The following is a 25,429-nucleotide window of genomic DNA, read 5'->3' on the forward strand; positions in this document are numbered from 1 at the left end:
ACATTAATTGAACCAATTGTTTTTACTTTATTTTTCATCTTTCAATTTATGCAAGATAAGATTAATCATTTAATATGGTTGGCCAAATATTTAACACGGAAAAGAGTTATGAAAAAAGCATTAGCTTTGAATTATAATGCAGTTTTAACGCTTAAAACTATTACCACACTAGAAACGAAGCTGTTTTGGGCGAAGGTGTATCACAAATGTATCTGTTTTTGGTTGAGCAATTTTTATCATTAAATAAAGCTTGAGAACCTTTACTGGTAAAGCACATTTCATCACAGTGCTCAACACCCTTATCATTATTCGGTTCACCTGGAAACCAAATCTCATCCAGGTTAATGTTCAGACCATTTGAGAACCAGACATGCTTTCCTGTATTGGTTAAGTCCGTCCCAGATGTCCAGTAGGTTGCATCGTCAATTTTTATGTCCCTGAGATACTTGTTGACCAAGTTCCATTCTTCAATTGTGTCAATCGTTATAAGCTCTGAGCCAATTAAACGACAAGCTGCATAGGCATCAAACCAGTTCTTCTTCCCGTTAGACTCAATGTAATAATAACCTTCTCCAATTTTGATGAAAGGTGCTGTTGTGATATCCGTAAAACCTGGCAGACCTGTAATTTTCATTGTGAATTTATGTTGAAAGTAAATCATTAATTAGTTGATCTTACCACTTTTAATAAGCGGACTAATTTTGTAAGTCATCGAAATGACAAGCAAACTGAGAAAAACGATTGTTTGAAACATTTCAGTTACACTGTATGACTTTCATTCCATCCAGTCGTTTATATAGAAAAGCTAGCAATCATATTGCAATATAGAAGAATCTATAAGATAAGGTAGGATGTAACATGTGATACAATTTACTTTACTAGCATTATTGGCGCTAATAATTTTGATTACATGTAAACATATATAAACCTGAAAAGTGAGCAAGTTTTAGTTTTATAGTCAGAATGTAGTAAATGCTTTTACATTTGACTTATATTGGCCAACATATTTGCACAATTCAAATTCTCTCTCTTGTTACAGATGAATAAGAAATACTTATATCGTCCTATGTTACGTATATGATATTATTTTGTTTTTTTTTTTTTGTATGTGCTCTATTGGAATTGCATTTGCTGTATTTCTTTTTTCTACTTTTTATAATTGTACAATAGAAAATATGGAAAAAAATGTTCATTTCGGATCCTAAGAAAAACCTTTAAACCTCTCCCAGATAAATTCTCCAAAAATTGCAACTACTCTTTAGAATTTGTGGTTTTTATTAATACATAATCATTATTATTAATATATCAACAATACATAATAGTTAATAAACTGGCTGGCACTTAGTCAAAAACAAAAAATTGGCCTCACCTTTCTACTAGGAAACAAACAAACAGTTTAAATTCAAAATTAAGCATTGATTATGTTGTGTGCAAGAGTATTGCGCTGAAAAGTATGCTTTAAAATTACAAATTATTCGATTAGGTGAATTCTATAAGAAATATTCGTTTTTGCTGCATATGTCGGCTATTTCATTTAAATACAAACACGTTTATCTCATTTTATCAATTGCTGTCTTCTGCAATTATTGAATTACATTCTATTTAGTTGCTAACGATTACCCCAGCGTCTTATTCATTTCCTTAAATTATTATAGTATTATTATTATTAATAAAAACTGGCATAGAGGCTAGAGATCTTGGGAAGAAATTGTCTATTTTGTAATGCTTAACTATTTGCCATTCCTTAAAATCTTTTTTTGCCCCAAACTTAGTGTCTATTGTGTGTGTATAGCATTGACCGTCTTCAATGGATGCATTAGTATGTGTAAGTATATGTATATAAATTGTATATATACAATGTACAATGTATGTATAAATTATTTTTCTATTTAAAAAAGAGAGGAACACCAGAGTCACACACCTACATACACCTCCTCCTCCCCCAAGAACACGCACATAGCACACATGTAAATAAGTAAGTACTTTTGTATACACGCACAGGTCAAATTTCCATTTAAGTGAGAATTCTATATAATTGACTGTCGAGCTGATTACACGCATGCCAAAATAATCGAGGGGTTTACGTAAAGTTAGCTAAACACGAGAAAGAAGTTAACTTTGGCTACGCCCTTGTAGTACGTTTTAGAAGACTTTTATATATTTTTACTAAGATAATAAATAAAGCAATTTTTTTAATCGGTGGTTACATCGGTTCGATTCAATGAATTATCAAACTTGATCTCGCTTGGTCAATAAAAACTTGTCTGTATCGATTTGGGGAGAGGCTGATCAAGAAAATGTATAGTTCGTTGGGTCGGAAACGTCTTTTCTCTAAAATTTAAAAACAGTTTAAAAGCGTATTAACATTTTTTTTTAAAAACACTTGAATTTGTCTGTGTGACGTTATGTAAAACCTATTCTTAAAATTTTTGTTTAATTTTGTTGTACAATTTATTTTTTTGCCAAAACGATTCCTTTTCGAATATTCAAAAGCCAAAAAATAACAAACATTTAAGAAAAACGTCTTTAAAGTTTTAAATGAGCTGAGACTATTTAGTTTATGCTTATGTTAAATTTTTTGACTTAATTATTTTTAAAATATTTTGATTTGAATAGAGCTTCTTTTTCAAATCTTTAATCCTTGAATGAGTTGAATAAAAGAAATTATTGAAAACTAAAAATTAGATAATAATCATGTAAATTCCCTTAAAAAAAGTGTAAAATTAAACGCTGTGAAATGGGACAGGGAAGGGCAACTAAAGCATTCCCAAAATGTCTTTTCCTAATAATAAATAGCACACCTTTTCACAACAAACTTCTTAGTCACTCCTCGTTTGCTGTGGCACTTATGGCAAATCGTTATCCCTTTCATCATTAACTGGCTGCGGTCAAGTCATCGAATTGCGCATTAGTAATAATAATTTAACCAAAACTATTGTTGTTGTTCTTGCTGTTGTTGTTGTTGTCAGTGTTTGGCTGTTAGCTCAATCAATAGTCAAATTTCAATTTAGTTGTTGTTCGTGACTGCATAGGCATTGATTAGCGCTTGATTATTGTCCTGATGTAGTTGCTGTTGATTCGATGGTATCCCTCATCCTGCCCCGCCTAAATTGCTCTTTGTGGAAATGTCACGTAATTTGTTTGTTCGCACTGAAGCCGCTAAATATAGTAAAATTAACTTGTTAAAATACATAAGCCCACTCCCTGGAGAGTGTAAAGGCAAGTGATTCATGATTATTGTGAGATTTCTGTCATGTTATCCTATATCCCATATGAGCTGATTTTTTTCTCATACTTAATTGAATAGGAAAGTGAAACAAGAATTTCAAGATTTTTAAGTCATATGCTGAAACACAGAAAATACTAAACAACTTAGCTTCAATACATATTACTTAACAATGAAGGATTTGGTAAGTTTTCCAGCAGAGATTTAACAAAACTTTTAAACACCAAACCTTTTTAGGATCAGCAAGTAGTATTGAAAGATCCTGGTAAGAATGTTGCCCTGGACACCAATTATGATATATTTGAGGATAAATTTGATTTTGAAAGATTTCCTAATGGATCCTCTACAAAGCCGCATTTCTATTGCTGTCCCTTAAGTCCATCGATTATATCTGATTTATCCATTGATGTCGGCATAAAAGATAGAGGCAATCCCTTCGGAAGAAAACCTTCACTTACTCGAGGACACTCTACACGTTTCACATCTTTTCGTATGCCAAGATGTCGTTGTCAAATACAGCGAAAACTTTCACAAAAAGTTCCTTTGATAAGGTGCAGAGGACTTAATGGCAAGTGGAAACATTCTACAGGAAAACACATTCCACAATCTAAAAATATGTTAAATTAAAACAATGTTATGGTGATTATATGGAATAAAAGAATAAAATGAAAGGTTTGTATCTGTATTAGAACTAAAATAGACTTAGTATATAGAACAATCACAAAAAAGAATGAATATATATATATATTCATGGTCAATCAAAGGATTTTATACTAAAATCATAACTAATCACAAACTAGATGGAACTTTCCTACTTGGAGTTAAATAAGAAATTTTCGCTCAAGGTTAGATTTAGTGAGATATTTATTACAATCAATATATTTTTGTTTTTACAGGATCAGTGACGGATTAACTCAGCAATCCAATAACCCCAAGATTTCGGATCCATAATGTCACTTTCCAATGTCACTTCCCAATATGAAAGTCAGAACATAAATCGAAATCGGTCGAAAACGATTCCAAAAAGTAATGTTCATATTTTTTTTTATAAATTAGCCAAGTTCTAAGCGATTCAAAAAGTTATATTTCAAATAATTAGCGCATTTTAAATTAGAGTCAAACATTTCGATATGTAAACAGTTTAGTTTCGATCCGGTTTTGGGGTTTTTTAATTATATTTTTTTAGGAAGTAGGCAAAAAAAATTATTTCCCGTTTCCTATTTTAAAGCAGATAGGAGGATATTATTCTTACTTGAAAATAAGGACATGAATTTTTCAAATTCTCTGAAAATTGACTAAGGTTTATTGCAATACTTTGGCATTTTTTTCGTGTTGCTTAAAAATATAACTGGATAATTGGAGTGATTTACATTTGAGATTGAAAATCGAATTTAAAAGCATTAAAATGAGATTTTGGGTTCAAATTTGGCAATGTTACAGATTCGCAAATCTTAAAAAGTAATCCTTTATTTTGTATCAAGTCGTTCCGTTGAAAGCGCATTTCAATTGTATTAAATTTTTGTCAATTTACTTTATTTTTCTAATGAATGAACATTGAATCAATTCTTCAGTGAGCATACATTGTTTACTAGAGCTCTGATAGCTTGAGGATCCTAGCACAGCCAATCCACAACTGTGTGGAAATCTTGAAAGGTAATCCCTTCTTTTGTATCAAGCCCCATCGTTTAAGCCAGTTTTAAATTTTATTTATTTCAGAAGGAAGTAAAGGTAAATAGTTCCTAAAAATCGACAAAACATTAACTGGTTTAAGCATTCAAAAAGTAGAGAGTTTATTAATAACTTTTTATTTTGGTCTTTAAAAATTTAACTGTATTTTATATAAATAAGATATCCATTTCCTTTTTTTTTACCAAATTCTATAAATTTTTCATAAGAATAAGAAAACATTTTGAAATCAGTTTGAAGAAAGCTTTAAAAAACTAGCATTTATTTGATTTGGTTTTCTTTGTCTTTACGTGATAATTTTAAAAGTTTATTATTAGTTTAGTACACACATGCATTAAAGGCTATTAAAAATATTGTTGTTGTTACTCTAGTTAAAACTAAATCTATGTCATTATTGAATTCGTATTGGCTCATTATTGAAACGCTTGCCTTACCCGAAATGTTCCCTGATTTATTTATTACAACTCTCTCTCTCTCCTCAATGAAAAGGAAAAACAAAATGAAATGTTAAACTAAATTAAATTGAAATCAATGTGGATGATATGTAACATGTAATCGTCAAATGATGCGTGAAAAAGTTGAACTTTTCATTGTTTCAATAATGAGCAATTCGAAAGAGAGAACATAGCACAAACATAATGTAGATATATAACTTTTGAAGCTTTTCCTTTCATATACAACCTACTGAATTTTTATTTTAAGCCTGTCAATTACAGTTGTCTTTATTTAATTAAAAGTTGTAAGTTTTGCTGGCTTTTTTGTTTTTTTGTTTTTAAACTAAGGACATGAGAGATTTTTGATAAACAAAAGTTACCATATCACAAATGGGAATAAAATTAGATTAAAACTATTTAACATTATTAATTAATTAATTTTGTTTGTTTTGTTTTTCTGTGTTTATCAGTAACAATATGAGAAGGGAAATAATAGGAGAAAACTAAAATAAAATTGAAATTGTGCAGTTTTTTTTAGTTTTTGTCAAACAATTGTAAGCTATGTCAAGATAACTTTTATATATTAATAGCAGCAAACAGCAGCCGATTCGAGAGTTTAGTAGATAAATATATATTTATATATAGTCTATGAGTATTTTCTCTGTTGCATTTTTATTTTAAATCTAAGGACTGTAAGGACTCAGCTCAGAATCAACGAGTGCGACTTCTCTTTGCCATTCTTACTGATCAGTGCAATGGGACCTGAAAAATATATGAAATTTGTAAAGGTGTTTTTCTACATTATCAATTTGCATGTAATTCACCTTCATTATCTGAGGCACTGGCCACACCCATTACTTTCAATGCCCTAAATAAAGCACCCAAATTGGAACGGCCATCCATATATTTAGCTTCTAAACGGACAACGGGAGCCTTTTTGTTCTTAGTTTGTGTATGCCAGACTAGAATTTCAGTACAATTATTGCCACGTGGCTCAATTTGATCGATATGCAAATTGATGCTACGCAGAAATAGATCCTCCTCATAGCCCGGTTTATAGGGCATATTCACATTGGGATACTGTGACATATAATTCAAATTCACAGCAAATCCAGCCATATCTACAGGCCAACGACGTCCGGCAATCCAAGAGTCGAGGAAAGCAACAACTTTACCCTAAACAAAAAAACGAAAGATTAGCAGAAATTTATTTCGTTTGAAAATTGAAAAACACTTACCTGACGCACCACTGGTCCACTCACAGCATAGTCAGCTATTAGACCCACTGGAAACATGGATACCCGCTGTGTGGGTCTTATCTCATCGAATAGACGCAAATCATAGGTATTGTCATCGTCACCAAAGTACAGAATGCCATTTGTTAGATTATTTTGTCTTATCCATTGAAGGACAGCTCTACGATTGGCTACGCCCCTTGGCGCTGGTTTGGAACCACGAAATTTACTAGGCATCGGACTTGCCATATGGGTAAAGGGAATGCCTACAAATATGTACAAATTACAATTTATATTCCATTAAACTATTTCAATTAATATGGACGCACCAAAACGATTTAGTAATATGTCGATAAACGTATCGCATCTCTCATGATCATTGGCCACCAGCCAATGTATGTGTGGAACATGGAGTAAGGTATGAGCCAGACGTGTCAATTCTGGTATCTGTTCGCGTCTTGGATATGTGGGAGTAACAAAATAGATCACAGGCAACTGGGCGTATGCGTTACGCGGCTTATCTTGCATATAGACACGTCGATCCTCATGACTTTCGCTACAAATGTGCAGAGATTCGTTGATTGCATGTGAATTTGTACTATCTGAAATAAAAAATCAAATAATTTGTTTATTATTAAAATTGTTTTTTTTTTTAAGTTACTAACAAATTAGCACAAACATTTTGTTATTAAGAGTTTTCTCTTTAGCACCTTCTATTTTGGGTTATACAATTTGTTATTACATTTATTGTATACTTATTCACGCGTGTGTGAGTGCTTTTTTTCGCTATATTTATAATTTGTCTAATTGCTTTGCATGTGGACTGAAAGTTAACGCCTAATGGCCAGACACTTGAGGGCAATTTGCTTTGACCTTTGAGATTTCGTTGTGTACCTAAGTTTACAGATACTACAGTAGATTGTATACATACATATATGTAGTATATATATGTATAATAGATCTTGCTTTATTTATAAATTCTATAATACTTAATAGAATAATGTTCAGTTTAGCCTTATTGACCTCATTTACATACATTCTATAAATATTATTTGGTGCGTGTTTAAGTGTCTTGATAATTATCGTGAATCTGTTTGTTTTTTCGCATTAAATACAGATTTTTAAGTGATTGTTATCATTTAACGTGTTTAAGATTCTCGAAGTACTTCAATTCCGCACTATAAAAGTCATTAAGTGAAACTATATATAGTGCTAATTTTATTCTACATGAAATAAACAGAATAGCCCTTTTTAAAAGTTTAAAGTCTCTCATTCACATTCTATAGAGCTTATTTTCGTAAATGTTGAATATATAATAAATTACAGACAATTCAAAACTTTTATTTCGCCTAACACACATAAAGTATAAATAGAATATAAGGTCATGGATACGAAAAGATCTAAAGACCTAAATAAACTTTTGTATACATATAATCTTAAGTACTCATCATGATGGCAATTTCTTAGAGAAAGAATTTTGTTTTTGCATTGAACTATAAACAAAAATAGCTAAAGTTAACAAAACCAAAGAAAATCTAGCAAAAATTATAAATAAAATGAAAATACAATAGACCTCGAAAATGCAAAAACTGAAATTTGAAAATTTTGTTTACTTTTCAATAAATAATACTCTAAATTTAAAGAGTTTGAAATAGTCAAATAATTATTTATAGTTGTTTTTCTCCACAATATCTCAATTAAATAAGTATTGATAAGTTTGGGTTTGCTTAAAAAAGTTTTTAAATATCTAAATTAATATTGGTTCTTTTAGTTGATTAAATTCTAAGAAAACTTTGCATTTCGAAACTTTTATCTCAATTAAATATTTTTTTTTCAATTATAATCAAAACAATAAAATGTGAAGAAAATTTGACAGAAGCTTTCTTGGTTTTTACATCAATGAATTCAACATTATCTACAAATTGTTGAAAAACATGTAAATTTTTTTTTTTTTTCATATAAACATTCTTAATTAACAACGTGGATCAAGTTTTTTAATGAAGATTCTTATATCATATAATAAGTAAGAACAGTGAATTTAAATTAATTCACGTAGATAATGCAGTAATTCGAATTTCTCAAACACTATCCTGTATATCTTTCATTTTCTTTACGAAATATTCTTATTGCCATTCGGTCTTATATCTAGACAGTTATATATTTGTAAAGATGTTACCTTATCAATTATTAAATTATTTATTTCACTAACTCATTTCGAAGATTTACTAAAGGATTTATGTAATTCCCTCAGTCATCATTGCTGATAAAGGTATCCTTAAATGCTGGGGAATCTTTTTTTATCGAAAGGCTCATCGCAAAGCTTAATACGAAACGAATGCATACGATACGTAAGCATATTGTTTTCAATATATTCCTGTAGTGTAATCGGACCATTTGCATTCTGAAGTCGATACTGACCTCTACCAACACCAGATCCAGATTTTCGAAAAACCATAAAAACAATTCAAAAATTTATTGGACTTGCGCTTCTTGTGTGGCACATTACAATCTGCTTCAGTTGAAGCAAATCTTTGACCCAATTTCAAATTGTTTTTCCCTAACTATTAAAACCTTAAAGACTTTACGGCGATTGAATTCATTTATTCATATAATGAAAATAGAAAAGGATTCATATGCTAATTTTACCACAAATACGAATGATTACACGCCAAATGGAAGGCTTGTTTATGTTTTTATTATATTGACCATAAGTGTGTATACATATGTATGTTTGCATGTCTACCAAAGTGATGTGGACAAAAGAAAAAGTTGATTACCTAACTGTATGCCCTTAATTTACTATAACTTATATATAAATTAACTCTGACATTAATGTGTGTTAAAAAAAAAAGTTGCCATAAACGCGTGCGCTGATTCTAATGAAAGAAGCATATAAAAGCCATTAAAGCACCTCATAATAAATTTACCAACAACTACGAAAAGGGGTACCAGGATGACCAGCCAAATAAAAAGCACGCAAAGAAGCATTAAAACCATTCTACACACAAAAATCAAGATCTATTAGTGCCGATAACTTTCACGTGTGCCCAAAATTTCAAATAATGCATATAATTTTCTTTTTATTGTAGTTATTACTGGAACCCTTGGAGGTCGAAATTCCCTTAGAAGTAATTAAATATTGACATGGGAAAACCCCAAATGCAAATTCCTTGCACCGCCTCAGTGGAGAAGCCAAAAACCTAAGTAATATATCAATATTTGATTAATGGCAATAAAACGTGCTCGCCCCAATGCCATATGTTTTGATGGGCTGGTTGGTTGGTTGGTTATTCATCAAACAAATAAAATATTTGCCATTGTGACACAATGAAAATTGTGGTTCCTAGATAAACCCAATGTGTCTGGCCCGTGTGACAGTAATTTGCCCTTTGGTATCTCGCCCACTCAAAAGATAGACAAATGATTTTTATATTTTTATCATAAATTCATGTCATATCTGAGCGTTAATAAACGTTTGTGGCCGCCTCAGCTAATTAAGGAATATTGAGAAATCCCCACACTCATGCCAAGTACTTGACATTTCGCTTTATTAGTCACGTATTTGTACATCTACGATTTGTTTTATATCATTATAGATTTAACTACCATTGCAAGAAGTCTCTCCCTTAGCATAAGAGATTAGAACTAATAAGTAAGTATTTTACTATTATGCAACATTAATAAATATTCATTCACTAAGGAATTGATTAACGAAAAATTGAAAATTAAATATTAATAATTTTCTGACACAACCGTCACAATCAATATCACAATAACTGATAACAAATTGCTTTATTGATATATTGATTGCAGACGAGTAAAGGCGGTTTGTATGTACCTAAGATCTCAAATTTAGACTTTATTGCCACGTTATTTCAAGTGTGCCACCTTCCCTCTTAGTAATAATGATAAGTATGAACTATTAAGGGTTTTTTCACTTCAAATTTTTTCAAGTCTACATTGAAATGTATTGAAATATGCCGGAAGAATGTGATAAACTTTATCAAAAGTTACATATGGGAAAATCCAGTGCATTCAGTTTAACTAATCATATTCCTATTCGATTTTTGATGAAGGTGTACAAAATACAGGCTTTCCTTTGATGACCCTTTACTTTTTGGCTAGAAATATTTAAGGTTAAGAAGAATAAGCAGATGAATTTCTGAAATTTTTAGTGGAATAGATATTTTTTTTAAATTTTTACTGAATTCAGTATAATAAAAAGAATATCAATTTTAACATAAAAAAAAAGAATATATAAAGATTTTTAAATTTCCTAAATAAGTTTTTTAAAATTTAAACTTAAAATTCTTCAGTTCTGTTTGCGAGACGTCAAAATCAATTCCATTCTGAGTTTTCGAAACAAATTTCTAAACCCTTTTGTTTTGCCTAGTCTTTCAGCTTACAGGGTTGACGCGATTTATATTTATTTAAGTATTAAACTATCTTTCAATGCTAGTTGGAACGCAATTATTCACTAATAGTTAGAATTATTCTCACCATATTAGAAATGTAACAGAAAAATATTTAAAATCAGTAATTTGGAATAAGTTTTTTCCAAATAGAAACTAAACGTGACAAACCTGCTAAAACCTTCCCCAACAATTATTAAACCGCAATCAAAGTTTCCTTTCTGAAAAATAAAGTTGTCATTACTTAGGTACCGTGTTCTTTTAGTTCACCAAATTAGTCCTAGTCCGTAATTAAACTGATTGTTAACATGAACATTAATTCTAGGTAACGGTGTGAAATAGAAACATACATACTACCTAATCTATTCAGCTGTATGAATCGAAAACTAGAATAAAGAAAATGAATTGCAGATTTTTAATTGACATTTTGACGCTACTGTTTATAGTTAATTACCAAGTACTAAATTTTTTAATATCTTTATATGGGAACATTCGTGTTTAAGAGTCTTAAACAAGTTGTCTAGCAAACAATCAAACATAACAATTTTCTTTTATTTATGGCTATTAATAATAAACATTTTCGACTTATTTGATACATTATTGTTTTAGTTTTTGCTAGTCATTCAAACCAACTAAAATTAAATAGCTACTATAATTTCCACATCAAAAGTTTTAGACATTATCATTTATTTTAGAATGCATTTGATACTCCTTTTCTACAATCTGAAGAGCTGAAGGGCAAATGATAATAGATCATAGATTATATTATCTTAATATTAAAGTAAAGTTGCCTAGGGTATCTGGAAGTCCCCATTTCGATCTAATTTACAAAATTTCTTTGCTTGTTTTTCATTTGGAAATTCTAAATATTTACATGTTTAGAAAAATTTGCTGCTTTGCTGCCTTTAACTGTGGCGTGTCGGAAAATGCTTTGAGAATAATAAATACCGATGTGCAATTGCAATAGCTAAAATACACTCAATGGCCATTTGAAATGCACTCGACACGCGCAATTGAAAAAAATGTCTAAAACCGCATGATTAAAGTGCAAATAACAAAAGTATGAGAGAATATATGTCTACTATATGGTATTCAATCTCCCCCGATGATAAAAGCAAACTTCCAAACGGCATATCTTGAGTTTGGCACTTTTTTTTTTGTTTAAATAATTGACTGTTATTTTTGCAATCAAAAAATAGCCAACTAGACGTTTAGGCAGAAAACAACAAACAACTTTTTTCTAGAAAACAAAACAAGCTGCAATAATAAACGGAAACCGGTGCAATTAAGAAATATAATACAGTAAAACCTTAATATAATTAACTAACAATAAGTTATAAAGAAAAGTCAAATAAAATGAATTTTATGTAAATTCTTTTAAAATATATATATTCTAGATTTCAAAGAAACTTTGTCAGTCTCCTCAGATTTGTTGTATCAAGGTTTCACTGTATTTACAGTGAGAGATTTTAAATGACTCAGCTTCAAAAGTTATTGCAATAATCAAAGAAAGTTTTGATTGCACAGCAAAAGTATAAGTTAAAGAGGTTAATGAACTTCAAATACGAATCCCCATCCAATATCCGGAATTCAAGGGCTTTCAAAACAGAAAAAGGGGTATCATTTCTCTTTTTTAAGCTTATCATAAAAAAACAAAAAAAAAACAATTTTCTCAATTCATGCACAGAATTCTGTGAATCTTTAAAGATGAATTCCAAAGTGTCGAAAACTTAAGCTTATCTCAAAAGATAAACGGAAACAAAACTGACTCATGGGATTTATGCATGACATCATAAAATTCAAGAACAATATTGCTTAACATTTGTGTTTAAAACCATTTCAACCTCCAACTGCAGGGTATATAAAAACATAAGTGTGGCACTTTTGCGCATTCTATAATTTTGGGTAATAGTCTTTGTAAGAAAGGCTACTAAAGGCGATAAGAAGCGATAATACAATTTTTATTAACGCTTCTGAACCTAAAGCTAAGTATTTGGTTGAAAAGTCAATAAACTTTGGCACATTGTGGTAGGAAAAATTCACGATGTTATACAGAGAAATATATTAATCTATGTATTCGCTTTTTTCATTTATAAAAATCGTACTAGTTTTTATCTTTTCGAGATGGTTAACAAAAAATGGTTTTCAAATTTAAAAAGTAATATATTTTTATTAAGAAATTAAATTATTTAAAACTGATTTAATAGAGATCAACTTAATACTTGTATTTTAAACCAAGCAGTTGGCTGATTAAAAATAATTATATCAAGACTTGAGAAGATGATCCGAATATGACTCTCCAATGTGTTAAAAATGTAAAAATTGATTAAACTATATTAAAGAAACTTAAATATTACTTTGCATTTTCGAATAAACAAATCGGAGTTTCAAAAAAATTATTAAAAATCATAACCACAAAAGAGTGTGGTATATGTTTAAAAAAGGGAATCAACAAGGCGTCAAAACTGATTAAAAAGAAGGGCTCAGTTCATCACGAGTTAAAATTTTTTCCTTTGAAAATATTCATTTATGATTAAAAAGGATCGAATTTATGAGTATTTTAAACAAAAAAAGAATTTGAAAAAGAATTTTATGTACGATTTTATAAAATTCAGTGTGGGAAAATAATCAATTTAATTTTTAGATCATTTTATATTATGAAACCTATTCTCACTTCCATTTCCAGTGAGCTTAAACTTCTAAAAAGTATTCCGAAACCAATTGATTTTTAAGAATATTTTTAGAAAACAGAACAGAATTGAATCGTATACTTAAGAATAATAATAATTTGTCGTTGCTATATATATACATAAATTTGTATAATTGCACAGAACTTAAACTGTAAATAAAATTACCGTGTGAGTGTAAATAAAATTACCGTGTGAGTGTTCTCGTGTCAACTGTGTCCATGACCGTATCCATGTCTTAAACTGTGTCCGTGTCACTAACAAATCAATAGATATAATCTAACCCCGCCCTCGACAAGTCGCTGTGCACTAAATTAGCTAATGAATAAAAAATTGTAAATACCCATAGAAGCGTAAAAAGTGACCTTCTCTTTACCTCCTGGATCTGGAAATGTTTTTGTGGGCCATAAAAACGCAATATACCTATTCATCAATAAACAAAATAAAAAAACAGCAAAAACAAAAATGACAATGCTCAACAAATTAAACCAATTACGGTTAAATAATAAAATACAGTAAACCACAAATATGTCTATATGGTACATACATATATAGACGACACGAAAAGTTACACTATATATATATGTACATATATGACACCAAGCCATGTGATTAGAGGAAACAGCTAAACCATTTCGCCCACCAAGAGCCACATTTGCCATCTGGGGAATGGAAGGAAAGGTGTCGACAAGTGCCACAAAAGCCTCGTAACATAGAGAGAGAGAGATAGAGAATGAGTAAAAGAGGAATGATGAATAGTTGCAGGTTAGTAAGTCTGTTCGTTTGGGCCAGGTCGACCACCCTAGAAACTATCACAAAAGATTAAAAAGATGTATAAAGAATCATTTAATTTATCGCTCGCTTATTTGATATGACCTTCTGAGTTTGAAACCTATTAACACACAAATTTCTCAGATTGTGATAATTGATAGAGAAGGTCACATTTATGAGGCAGGCAACTGTCACGATACATTTATTCCCTAATAAATTTGTTTGTTCACAATTATTCAAATGATTTGGCCGCATTAGGCGTAAAATTCAAATCTATTATTAAAAATTTATTATCCATAAATTTATGTTTTTGTTTGATGACCTAAGTAAGTATACATTTTAATGTTTTATAATTTCATTAATTAAATTGATCATTTATCTTCTTGAAATACACTTAAACTTTATGACAAAAATTAAACAAACAAAAAAATGTTTACGTAATAAAGTCAAAAAAGATTAACAAGAACATTTTTTATTTATTATTTTCATTTTACTAAATCATTTTGACCGTATGTAATACAAATTTACATATGTAGTTAACCAATTTATTAGTTGCAATTTTTAGTTTGCTGTTTTAAGATTTAAAATGTGTTTATTGAAATGTTTCTAAATTAGTTATATAAATCTGTATACTTTTTTTACGATACAATGTTTAACAATAATTAATAGTGATTAACTAAACTTGAGTATTATTATTATACAAATATTTATGAGGACTAACAAAGTATTATATTATTTTTTACACTTAAGTCAGTGTAAACGGTTTTTTTAAAGGTTTTTTTTTTGAAAATCGTTTACAAGTTTGAACTTTAAATATTTTTTACTCCCAAATTAAATTTCGCGAGTTCTATGTTTTGACATACTGAAAGTTTTTTGAGGGGAGCTGGTCATTGGTAAAAAGTACTCCCATCTAGTCTGATCTCAAAATGACACAACACATTTTAGTTTCTGCAACTATAGCTATGACTTCATTTTTTGATTTTTTGAAAATATTGAAATTTACAAATTTTACACGCTTGTAAACAAAATCCACTGTTTTATAATCCCGTTTTACGCTGTAAAACAAAATAACAAGTTCTTGTTTAAAATGTTCTGGTTCAACTTGCAGCTCTAACGAGATGAACATATCCTGACGATCGGATAAGTCTTATGTGTTTCATGTGCATGTGTTTCAGCGTGAAAATAATCGAAGAATAAACAAACAATTAACCTATAAAATACAGCCTTAACTCCTTGAAAACAGTATACAAAAAATATAAACTGATAAGAAGTTTGCTTACACCTAAGATAATTTAATTTCTTATCGCAGATTAACTTCCTTGTTGCATTTGCTGATTTACAAAAATAAACTTGTAAACTTAAAACGGTTTTAGGTTTTAATACTCTTTAAAGTTGGTTTATTTCTTTCCAATTACTTAAAGAAAACTATCTTAGAAAACTAGTTAACGAGTTGGACATATTATTGCCAGTCATTTAGCTCTGATTTATATGGCATAGATCCACCATTACAAAAGATAGCTTATCGCACACACACATATGTAGACGGATACAGTATTCACGTCTAGGAGGAAATAATAAATGAATCATGAACGAATACCACGTTCGGGTATATGGCCATGGATATTCCAATTTGATAACAAGTGCACTTGATTACCGATATCAGCTATCAGCAAAAAAAAAAAGGTGAAATAAATTAATTTACCTATCATATTTTTATTTGGGGTTTAATATTAAACTTATAAAGCTAACCCATATGGTGTAGAGTATTGCCTACAACAAAAACAAAACAAAAACAAGAAAAAAATAAAAGTGAAAGCACTCGTAAAAAATTTACTTTCCAAGTGTCATGAGAATGCAAGCAACTGCCACCCATGAAAAGGGCACTGAAAAGTTAGATAAGTCCACAACATATGGCAAGAATGGATACATGTATAGCTTTTGAAGGTCGGATCTTGGTCTCTTTTGACATTCCTCTTGCTAATGACTCACCTAGACCATTATGTGCTCCATACACAGCATCCTCGGAATCATCTAGATTCGCATTGCCCAGACCAAGGGTAAAACGATTCTCGCTGTTTAATGTGAAATAGAAGAAGACAAGAAAGAATCCCACAACACAGATAACCGGCAGCCAGCAACGACGTCTCGATGAGACAGATGAGACGGGACGAGGACGAGACCAGCGTGGGGGCATGGTCATTGCAGCAGGAGTTGCTGCACCACCGCAGGGTGTCGATACGAGAGCAGGAACCTTACAGTTTTCGATATCCTCGTCGTCGTCGGAAGTTTGCGGCTCGAGAGCTTGATAATGGGGGGCACTTGGCATTGTGCAATTGATTGGGGTAAAGGGGACGCGGTTTATGGCCCCGATTCGAGGGATAAAAGGATGCTACCAAATAGAATGGTTAGGCATGGCAAGTGATGATGATGATGATTATGGTGGGTGAACCAGCGCCCAGCCGCCTTGGCCATTTGTTGGTAGACACTTTTCCCACACTTCTCTCCCCGTTTATCACAATTTTTTCTATTTACTTTTTTTTGTTATACAATTTCGATTTCATTTGGCAAGCAGCAATCACCACTGTGCCCCAAAACCCACAAAAAAATTATGCAAATTGCCAATCGACGTTTCGCGGCTTTCGTTCGGTTTTTGCTTTTTATTTTTTCACTTAAATGTGTCTTTTCTTTAGACGATCATTTAAAACGAACAATTTATAGAGAACCGAAATTAGAAGAAGAACGCAATCAAATTTAATGAGCTAAATTTGAATGCTTGCTTAGCTTTGTTTTTGTCTGCTTTTATTTTGTTGTGATTTTTTTTGCTTCAGTTTTCCGCTTTTTATTTCTACTTGTGTCTTTTGTTGTTGTTCCGACGAGTTTGACTGAAATTTTTAGAAAAAAATAAACAACAACGAATTTCTTTTAGCCAGTGGCTCTGTTGAACATGTTGCAAGGGACAACATTCGAACTCAAACATCGAACGAAACAGCGAACATGCAAAAAAAAGAGTCCATTTGCTTTCAATTTTTACATTTTACATCAATTGTGACATGTGTATTAAATGTGTGACATTTTTTTGTAATAAAGTTTTACGCTTTTTGTTAAAATGCATATAACTTATACGTTAAATAGCATCTATTAAATAAATAAACGCAGTGTAAACATTCTATGAATAACGTAAGACATATGTAGATAAAAAGTTATGTACATGTAGATAGAAATTCTCTTCTTACGAAAAAATACAAGCGTAACGACTTGTTATACCCTTGAAAAAAGAGTATATTAATTTTGGTCAGAAGTGTGCAACACATAGAAGGAAGCGTCTCCTACCATATAAAGTATATATATTCTTGATCAGCAAATAGGCACGTCTGTCCGTCCGTTTTTCCGAAAATGTTAGGCAGTCATCGAAAATAGTGGATACAGTACGAAATACTAGTTTTAAATGCTGTTTTCAGTGGTCAAATATAGTTAGTTTTTGTAAAACAACCATTTATTAAGTAATGTGCCAATTATGTGTCCAGGCAATTTTCGAGTTTTATTGTTTGATATATTTTTTTTACATTAGTCAAACTTTGGGCTAGAAAATGCAATCCAATGTATGTTTCGTTTTCTTATTATTCAATAAAAAATTCCCCTTTAAAAAGATTAGAACGTTTTCTCAGCTCTTCATTAAGGTTAGAGCTTGTCTTTAATTAATATTAAACCCAGAATCTAGACTGTGCGCAATGTTGGTAAATTTTATATTTCTATTAATTGTTCAATATCCTCCACTTGGGTCCAATATTGATTCCTTTGCTGATAAATACCAAGTTTTCTTTTAAACATTGGTGAATTTTTTAAACCTTTAAGCAACTGTTGATCAAAATCGGGTAACTATATCATATAGCTACCATAGGAACGAACGGTCGAAAACAGTGACTTTTGTCAACAACTTCGATACTTTTGACGCGATTGCTTTCAAACTGAACATTTGTCACAAATTTATCTGTTAGTGACTGTGCTAAGTTTGATCAAGATCGGGTGACTTTATCATATACATAGCTCCCATAGGAAGGATCGTTGAAAAACCGTGACTTTGATTTATAACTTATCTGCTATGCTAAGATTTTAGGACGTTCTTTCGAAAGCATTTGACTTTTTAAATAAAAAAGGGTTACAACAAACTTGCAAGGGCAGACACGGTCCTCTTTTTTTTTTAAATTTAGAAATTCAAATACATTCAAATACCTAAATAGTTAAAGACTTAGTATGTCGTCTATTTAGATTTAAATTCCTTATTACTTGTAAAGTTCAAATACTTTTCATAAAAAATATGAAATATAATAAATAACTATAAGGTTTATACAGACTGTCACTATGTACAGATATATATTCATTGGATTTGTTCCCTAGCATATTGCATCCCAATAAAAAACAGCTTCCAAAGACGAAGAAATTTTTTGTTTATTTGTTTCCTATAAGCTAACCCTCTAAAAGCAAACACTAATTTTTGCTCAAAAATCTAATATTTCATACAAAAAAGTCTACCATATGAAAAGTTTTTCAGAAATAAAGTATGCTATAAGTAGGTCTACTTAAAAAAATCATTTGGTGAATTGTTGTGAAAGTAATTGATCTGGATTTATATAAAATAATCTTTTATAATTGCAGATCAATTACAAAGACAAATTAAAAACCTTTGGCCTAATAAATAGTAACGTTTATATTCTGCAAAACGAGACATTTTTTAACGAAGAAAGAAATTATTATATTTTCAGGCAACTCTAAAACAATATTAACGACCCCTAAGTTGTTCTCCTCTGGGAGTTTTTACTGTACGTGTATGTTGCAAATCCACAATTTGGCCATATAAAATCGTTGAATAGTTTCAAACCCTTTCCTGTATACTACCAACCCATGTTTATGATTTTATCCTGATTACTTGAAAGAAACTGAATTAAAAGCATTCTAGGAACAACATTTTACACTATGAAAAAAAATCTGTACATGAAATTTCTGATACTTTAGTTAAACATTTTCTATTTACTATACTATTTACTTATTTTGCTCTGTAGGTTTATAATAAGAGTCAACTAATAAAAGCTATTGTTTTTGTTTTACCATTGACTCTGCTTTTAAATTAATACCTTACTTTGTTTCAAGGACAAAATCAAATCATTTATATTTGTTTTAAGCTTTGGCTGAAAATTTAAATATTTTGTAATATTTTAAATAATTATATATTATTTGTGTTTGGAGCTATTCTATAAATTGGTAAAAATGTATCCCTCAATATTTTAGACAATTCCAATATTAAATTTAGAAATGAATTCGGGATTAACTACTTAAAAAACTAAAAAAGGTATGAAATTGAACAAATTTTTGTTTGAAACCTTTTAGCTGCAACATATACTTTAAACTAATTCTGTACATTTAAAAATCTTACTTTATCAAGATCAGATCAAAATTGTATATCTCTAATGTACTCTAACTAGTAATGAAATTATTCTCACTTTCAGTCCAAGAAAAAACTGTTGGGTCATTGTGCTAAAGTGCTCTACCAGTTACAAGCTCAAGTGTTTCTATATACAGATATTATATTATTCTGGTATTAAATATATGTTTGTACACAATGCATGAGACACCTGACAAAGTCTTCTATATCTTATCTAATCGAAAAATGTGTGTAGCCTAATCGCGTTTTTATTCACTCACGTCTGGAAACGTTTATTGTCCAAAAGGCGAGTAATTCTTGGTGATAACTAATATTTACTTTGGCTTCTACTATTTCGCAAAAAAGACTAGTTTCGTTTCCAATTGAAATTGTTGCTATCATATTTGAAATTCGTTAAACAAATTAAGGATTAAGGTATTATGTGTTTTACATTCATTTTATTAGCTTCGATCTGCTGATTTGTTGTACAAAATAAAAAATTAATTGTTATTGAAGCGAATTAAATATTCTTTTTTAAGCCACGTTTTGGATCTCACTATTTTTAACTCATGTTTATGTTGGTGTTTCTCGTTTGTTTTAACAATGAAAATGAATCACTTGCAAAAACATAAGCAATCCTTTTTACACTTATGGAATAATTAACTAAATGTGTAATATAGTATGAAAGGAATTAAATAGTTCGGATTTCGATTGCGTTTAAATTTCATTTAGTGTGTGTGGTGTATATATGAGGCTCTGATTATATATATATATATCTTTTAGATATTTTTCGTAATGACATCCTCCAATCGCTGGGCATTGGCACCGGCAAATTCCTCAACTTTCTGGGTATTCTTAATGAAAACAAAGGTGGGCATGCTGGAAATGTTATATTCCATGGCAATGTCTTCGCAGTCGTCCACATCAATCTGAAAATATCAAATTTTATTATTAATAAAAATTGCAAATATGGATATTTAAAAGATTGACCCCCACAAACCTTCAGCACAACAATATTATCGGCATATTTTGTAGCCAATTCAGCCAATTTGGGTGAAATCATTTTGCATGGACCACACCAGGTGGCAAAGAAATCCAAAACCACCAATTTGCTGCCAGCCTGTTTCAACTGGGCATCCAGATCAGCCTGAAAAATATGTAAGTAAATAAATATGGGTATGAATTGATTTCATAATGCTTCCAATCCAAAAAAAAGGTGTGAGCCTGCACTAAAAATAAAATATACACAATTTTGCATAACTTTCTGTGTAAAAATGTTGCCAAGCCAAGGGTGTGATTGCTGCTTATCAGTTGAAATATGTTTTGTGATAAGCCAGTGCCGACCATAATATACATATTAAAATACTATATACCAACAACTAACTGACTGACTGACTGACACAGCCACCCAAATTGACAGTAACAACCTGACAATATATTATTATATATGTATATTTTGTTTGTTCTTCTCTTGTGCAAATTTAATATAGCTAATGGAATTGAGTCATTAGGTTAATGTCTTTTACCCTAGAACTGTTTCAGATGTTTGATTGAATGATAATTAAGAATTCAAAAGTACTAATTAATATAAACAATATTTACTTTATATATATATGAATGACTTTTAATTTATTAGCGCGAAATTCTTTGCATTTTTTGCACTTTCAACAAATTCTCAAGTAATCAGACGTGAAATTTCGAAATTGTGCAATTCGTATTGAAAGAATTTTCTAGAAATATTTCAAATTGAAATTCAATTCAACTATGTACATGTTTGACCTACATATGTATAGTTCTTTATATATAGGGAAAAACAATGAAACTATAAAATCAATATCAAAATAGAAAGGAAAACGAAACAGAAAAAAGGTTGGGCAGTTGATTTGACCATGTCGTGTGTTGGCCTAAAATGTTTTTTTTTTGGTTTTGGTCCTTGGTGCTTACTCTAACCTCTCATTAATTCTTGATTTAATGGAACCTCCCATTGGGGTGAAATGGTAATTTTAATTAAATTAACAGTCTATCTATCATCATATGTAAAAAGTATTAGATCTGATAACACATCCGGCATGACAAAACCTGTAAATACTTCACATTCATGGAATGTTTAATTATTCTTCTTCTTCTTGTTTTTAAGCTTAGATCATATATTGCCCACACAAATATAAGATGATAGATGATGATGACTCACAATTAAAACTAATGAATCACTTAAATTTCTTAAGAAACAACATTGAGCAAAAAAAAAAAATAATATGAATTAATATATATTTAAAAAATCTTCTGTTTCCACTTGACTTGACTAACCACACAAATTCTAGATTGTGTATATTTATTTATAAATTTTAATTTCTATGACGTCAGATATACTTTTTTAAGAGATTTCGCATTGATATATATGCAAAACAAAGCTATTTTTTTTTTAGTTGTGAAAAAAACCAGTTTGATAATTAGAAACAAAACTTTCGACATTTTGTTTAAATGTCGCGCTGATAAACATTTGCCGATATGTGCATAGGTATAGGTACATATATGTATTTATGGCATTTTATATAAGCATTTAGATAGATTTTTGATGTACACCCTGAACCCTCCAACAAGCCACGAATGCGATAAGTGAGTTTTATAAAAGTCATGACGCCTTGAATTAGACATGCAGTACAGTACAAACTAAGTTGTACAGTACTTAAACATATATAAAATGTGATTATGAATTAACTGTTCAGGGTCTAACTGACACATATATGTATTTATGATCCATTTTCCAATTGCCTTTTCTTGTGGTTCTCATCATTTGTGTGTTAAGAGAAAGAGATGATATCATTTTGTTCGCACTTTCTAAGCACCTACAGAGATTCGGGTAAGCCGTATGGCAAACAAATGAAATGACATAGTCATTTGAATTGTGGGGGGAAATATATCTATGTATGATATATACACATTTGTATATATTACATATTTTCACTGCCACTTGAGAAAAAATGAATTGGGCTATTGGGGATTTTGGCACTCACCTTGTCTTTTACTTGGTACACCATTTTGGGATTAGTTCTAGTTTATAGATTACAACCGGTAAAAAATATATTTGTACAAAAAGTTACTTAATTAAGCAGAGTTAAAATATATATTGTATATTAACTCTTTCGAGAACACGCAACCAACTCGTGGGTATATAACCTAACGAATGACAATTGTAGACGCTTGGCACCGTCTCTTAATGCGAGGGAATCCCAAAGTCACCACGATGCAGGGGCGCATCTAAATGGGGGTCAAATGTGCTTCAATTGGTGATATTTTTCCACAAGAACTAAATTTGTAACACTTACCCATTTTTAATAAGTTTTCTCACATTTAACATTAACAAAATAAGCATTAAAATATTGAGACCAACAAGTCCCCCTTTGAAATTCATCCCCTTGATGCGCCACTGGCATAGTGAGAGGGTGGATGAACACAACACACAAACTCGTTTATAGCGGCCTGGTGAGTTCGCTCAGTTCCCTTTAAATAGTGTTGGGAAAAGCAAAAATCCACTACTTTATAATGGAAATTTCATATTTTATAGTCAAAAAGAATCAATTAAAAAAATTATTTATCTATTTAAGCATTTCTTATTTTATAGATACACAAATCTTTTTTTTGTAAAAGTATCTTTCTATGCTACGCCTTAAAGTATGCAGTGGTTTCAGTTCGTTTGTGTATTTTACTACGTTATTTTTTTCTCAACGTATTGAAATGCAAACGCTACGTTACGTTTCAATCATCACGTTGTTCTGTTACTTTTCAAATAGCTATGCAGCAGTTATAATTGTATTTAATTTTTTGATCCGAAATAAGCGGTTACTTAAATGAAATTCTTAATTATGAAGACATCTGTTTAATATTTAAACTTCCATTTTCATTTACATCAGTTTTTTGAAATAATTGAAATAAACTTCCACAGCTTAAATTAGATTAAATGATTTCGGCCGTGCCGAACGGTGTGTACTCTTACAAGTTTTTCTGCTACTCTTTCCTTACCTACATACAAACTCCAGATGATTATATAACATCTATATAATTCATATGTATAGTTATACGATTTCAAATAATTTTTCCAAAAAAGATTATGATGTGCTTTTGTTATTGTTATCTTTCCGCCTAAAATAATGTGTCAAATGATCGTTCCTAAGAGATGTACAGTGGCGGTCACCAGGTTAGCCCTTTTTTTTTAACTTTGAATTTGATTTTCTCGGCTCCTAAGAAAGTTAATGAAGAATTTTTCAGTAATTTGTTGGTTATTGTATTCAGATAATGACCCGTAATTATTGTCATGTCAGCTTTCGACATTTTTTTTACAGGTGCATTTGAACGAAAATCGGCTCCCAAGTGCTGGCCATTAGTTTAGCCCGGTCTTCCAAAATCTTTAATATTATAGTTAGACCTGTGTATTCTTTGAATAAGTTGTAGATCTAGGTAATCTAAGATAAACTGCATACCAAATTTTCATTTTAGCCCCAGTATTTGATTTGGGGCCAACGAAATTTCGGGTTTTTGTATGTGATTCTTGAGGTCTCTTGGTTTGACGCCGTTTTACGATACCAATTTACTTTTTCTTAATTTAAGTATGAAAGTAAATTGAATTTCCCGTCAAATGATACATGTTTCATAAAAATCCGACAAAAATTAGATCGATCTAATCGCCTATCATTTCAAAAAACTAGGTAAGCAAAATTTCCCACACATCATCCATCTCTTTCTTTTGCCTGCGTACGAACCGTCGGGGAGCCGCTGTCCCTTTTACCTAATAAGCGTACGCAGGCAAATGTAATATATATAATATAGTCATTTGATTTCGATTAAATTTGGCGCAATCATTAATAAATATATTGATTATTGACTAATACCATTTGTTGACCTCAAGGCGACTAATACCCAGTTTTAATTAACTTAAAAAAAGTTCGAAATTAAGACCCAAATTACTAAATATATTAAACTAATCGTTCCTATGGAAGCTATACGATATAAAGGTCAAATCCGAGATATAGAATGCCTGCAGTAAGTTTAATCTTAAACTAAAATTCATTTCAGAGTTGTAGATTAAAGAGTATAGGAGTTTGCATTAATCCTGACGGAATGACAGTAGGACGAACATGAATTTTTGAATTGTCTCGTTGGCTGATAAAAATTGATGTATTTTTTGTTTTAAATTATGTTTTTATCAGTTTAGCAATAGAAAATGGTTTAACAAAACTTACCGCCTTATATATATAAATAATAAGAGCTCGATGGTTTAATCTGGCGTATTTTCGAAATAAAAAATTATCCATTATTTAAGATATAAGTTCACCAATTCGTATTCGTATCAAATTAAAGAGATATATGTTCATATGTATTTGATAAAAATTTCTAAGCAAACTCTAAGTAGATATGACAAACTGCCGATAGTATAGCTACTTTATTGCTTGTATGTATCAAATTCTTTGAAACTATCGATAGATTGTAAAAATAGTGAAATTTGTTATTATATTTTATAGTGAAAGTCACATTCTTAGTCTCCTGGGATGGAGAAATTTCAGGATT

The 25,429-nt window shown here is 30.5% G+C and overlaps 4 protein-coding genes across 5 annotated transcripts; 1 reads left to right on the forward strand and 3 right to left on the reverse strand.

Annotated features, from left to right (window-relative positions):
- Window positions 1-82: 82 nt before the first annotated feature.
- On the reverse strand, window positions 83-753 carry LOC26528772 (C-type lectin 37Da). Its single transcript, XM_015178553.3, has 2 exons — window positions 679-753; window positions 83-621 (listed from the first exon to the last, which is right to left on the reverse strand). The coding sequence occupies exons 1-2, from the start codon at window positions 710-712 to the stop codon at window positions 161-163; spliced, it is 495 nt and encodes a 164-aa protein (XP_015034039.2). The 5' UTR covers window positions 713-753; the 3' UTR covers window positions 83-160.
- A 2,536-nt stretch (window positions 754-3,289) lies between these two features.
- On the forward strand, window positions 3,290-3,892 carry LOC111518525. Its single transcript, XM_023175527.2, has 2 exons — window positions 3,290-3,410; window positions 3,464-3,892. Exons 1-2 carry the CDS (start codon window positions 3,399-3,401, stop codon window positions 3,851-3,853), a joined length of 402 nt encoding a protein of 133 aa, XP_023031295.1. The 5' UTR covers window positions 3,290-3,398; the 3' UTR covers window positions 3,854-3,892.
- Window positions 3,893-5,680: 1,788 nt separating this feature from the next.
- Window positions 5,681-17,334, reverse strand: LOC6641695 (galactosylgalactosylxylosylprotein 3-beta-glucuronosyltransferase S). Its single transcript, XM_002064436.4, has 5 exons — window positions 16,441-17,334; window positions 6,911-7,183; window positions 6,585-6,847; window positions 6,171-6,522; window positions 5,681-6,108 (listed from the first exon to the last, which is right to left on the reverse strand). Exons 1-5 carry the CDS (start codon window positions 16,775-16,777, stop codon window positions 6,047-6,049), a joined length of 1,287 nt encoding a protein of 428 aa, XP_002064472.1. The 5' UTR covers window positions 16,778-17,334; the 3' UTR covers window positions 5,681-6,046.
- A 2,963-nt stretch (window positions 17,335-20,297) lies between these two features.
- On the reverse strand, window positions 20,298-25,191 carry LOC6641694 (thioredoxin-2). 2 transcript variants are annotated; one of them, XM_047010982.1, is made up of 3 exons: window positions 25,105-25,191; window positions 20,868-21,014; window positions 20,298-20,796 (listed from the first exon to the last, which is right to left on the reverse strand). In XM_047010982.1, exons 1-3 carry the CDS (start codon window positions 25,174-25,176, stop codon window positions 20,647-20,649), a joined length of 369 nt encoding a protein of 122 aa, XP_046866938.1. In that variant the 5' UTR covers window positions 25,177-25,191; the 3' UTR covers window positions 20,298-20,646. The 2 variants fall into 2 exon arrangements, with proteins under 2 accessions (XP_046866938.1, XP_002064471.1); XM_002064435.4 differs by lacking the exon at window positions 25,105-25,191 and adding an exon at window positions 22,882-23,060.
- Between the last annotated feature and the right edge of the window lie 238 nt (window positions 25,192-25,429).

This window comes from Drosophila willistoni, assembly GCF_018902025.1.
Source record: "Drosophila willistoni isolate 14030-0811.24 chromosome 2R unlocalized genomic scaffold, UCI_dwil_1.1 Seg200, whole genome shotgun sequence".
NCBI lineage: Eukaryota > Metazoa > Arthropoda > Insecta > Diptera > Drosophilidae > Drosophila > Drosophila willistoni.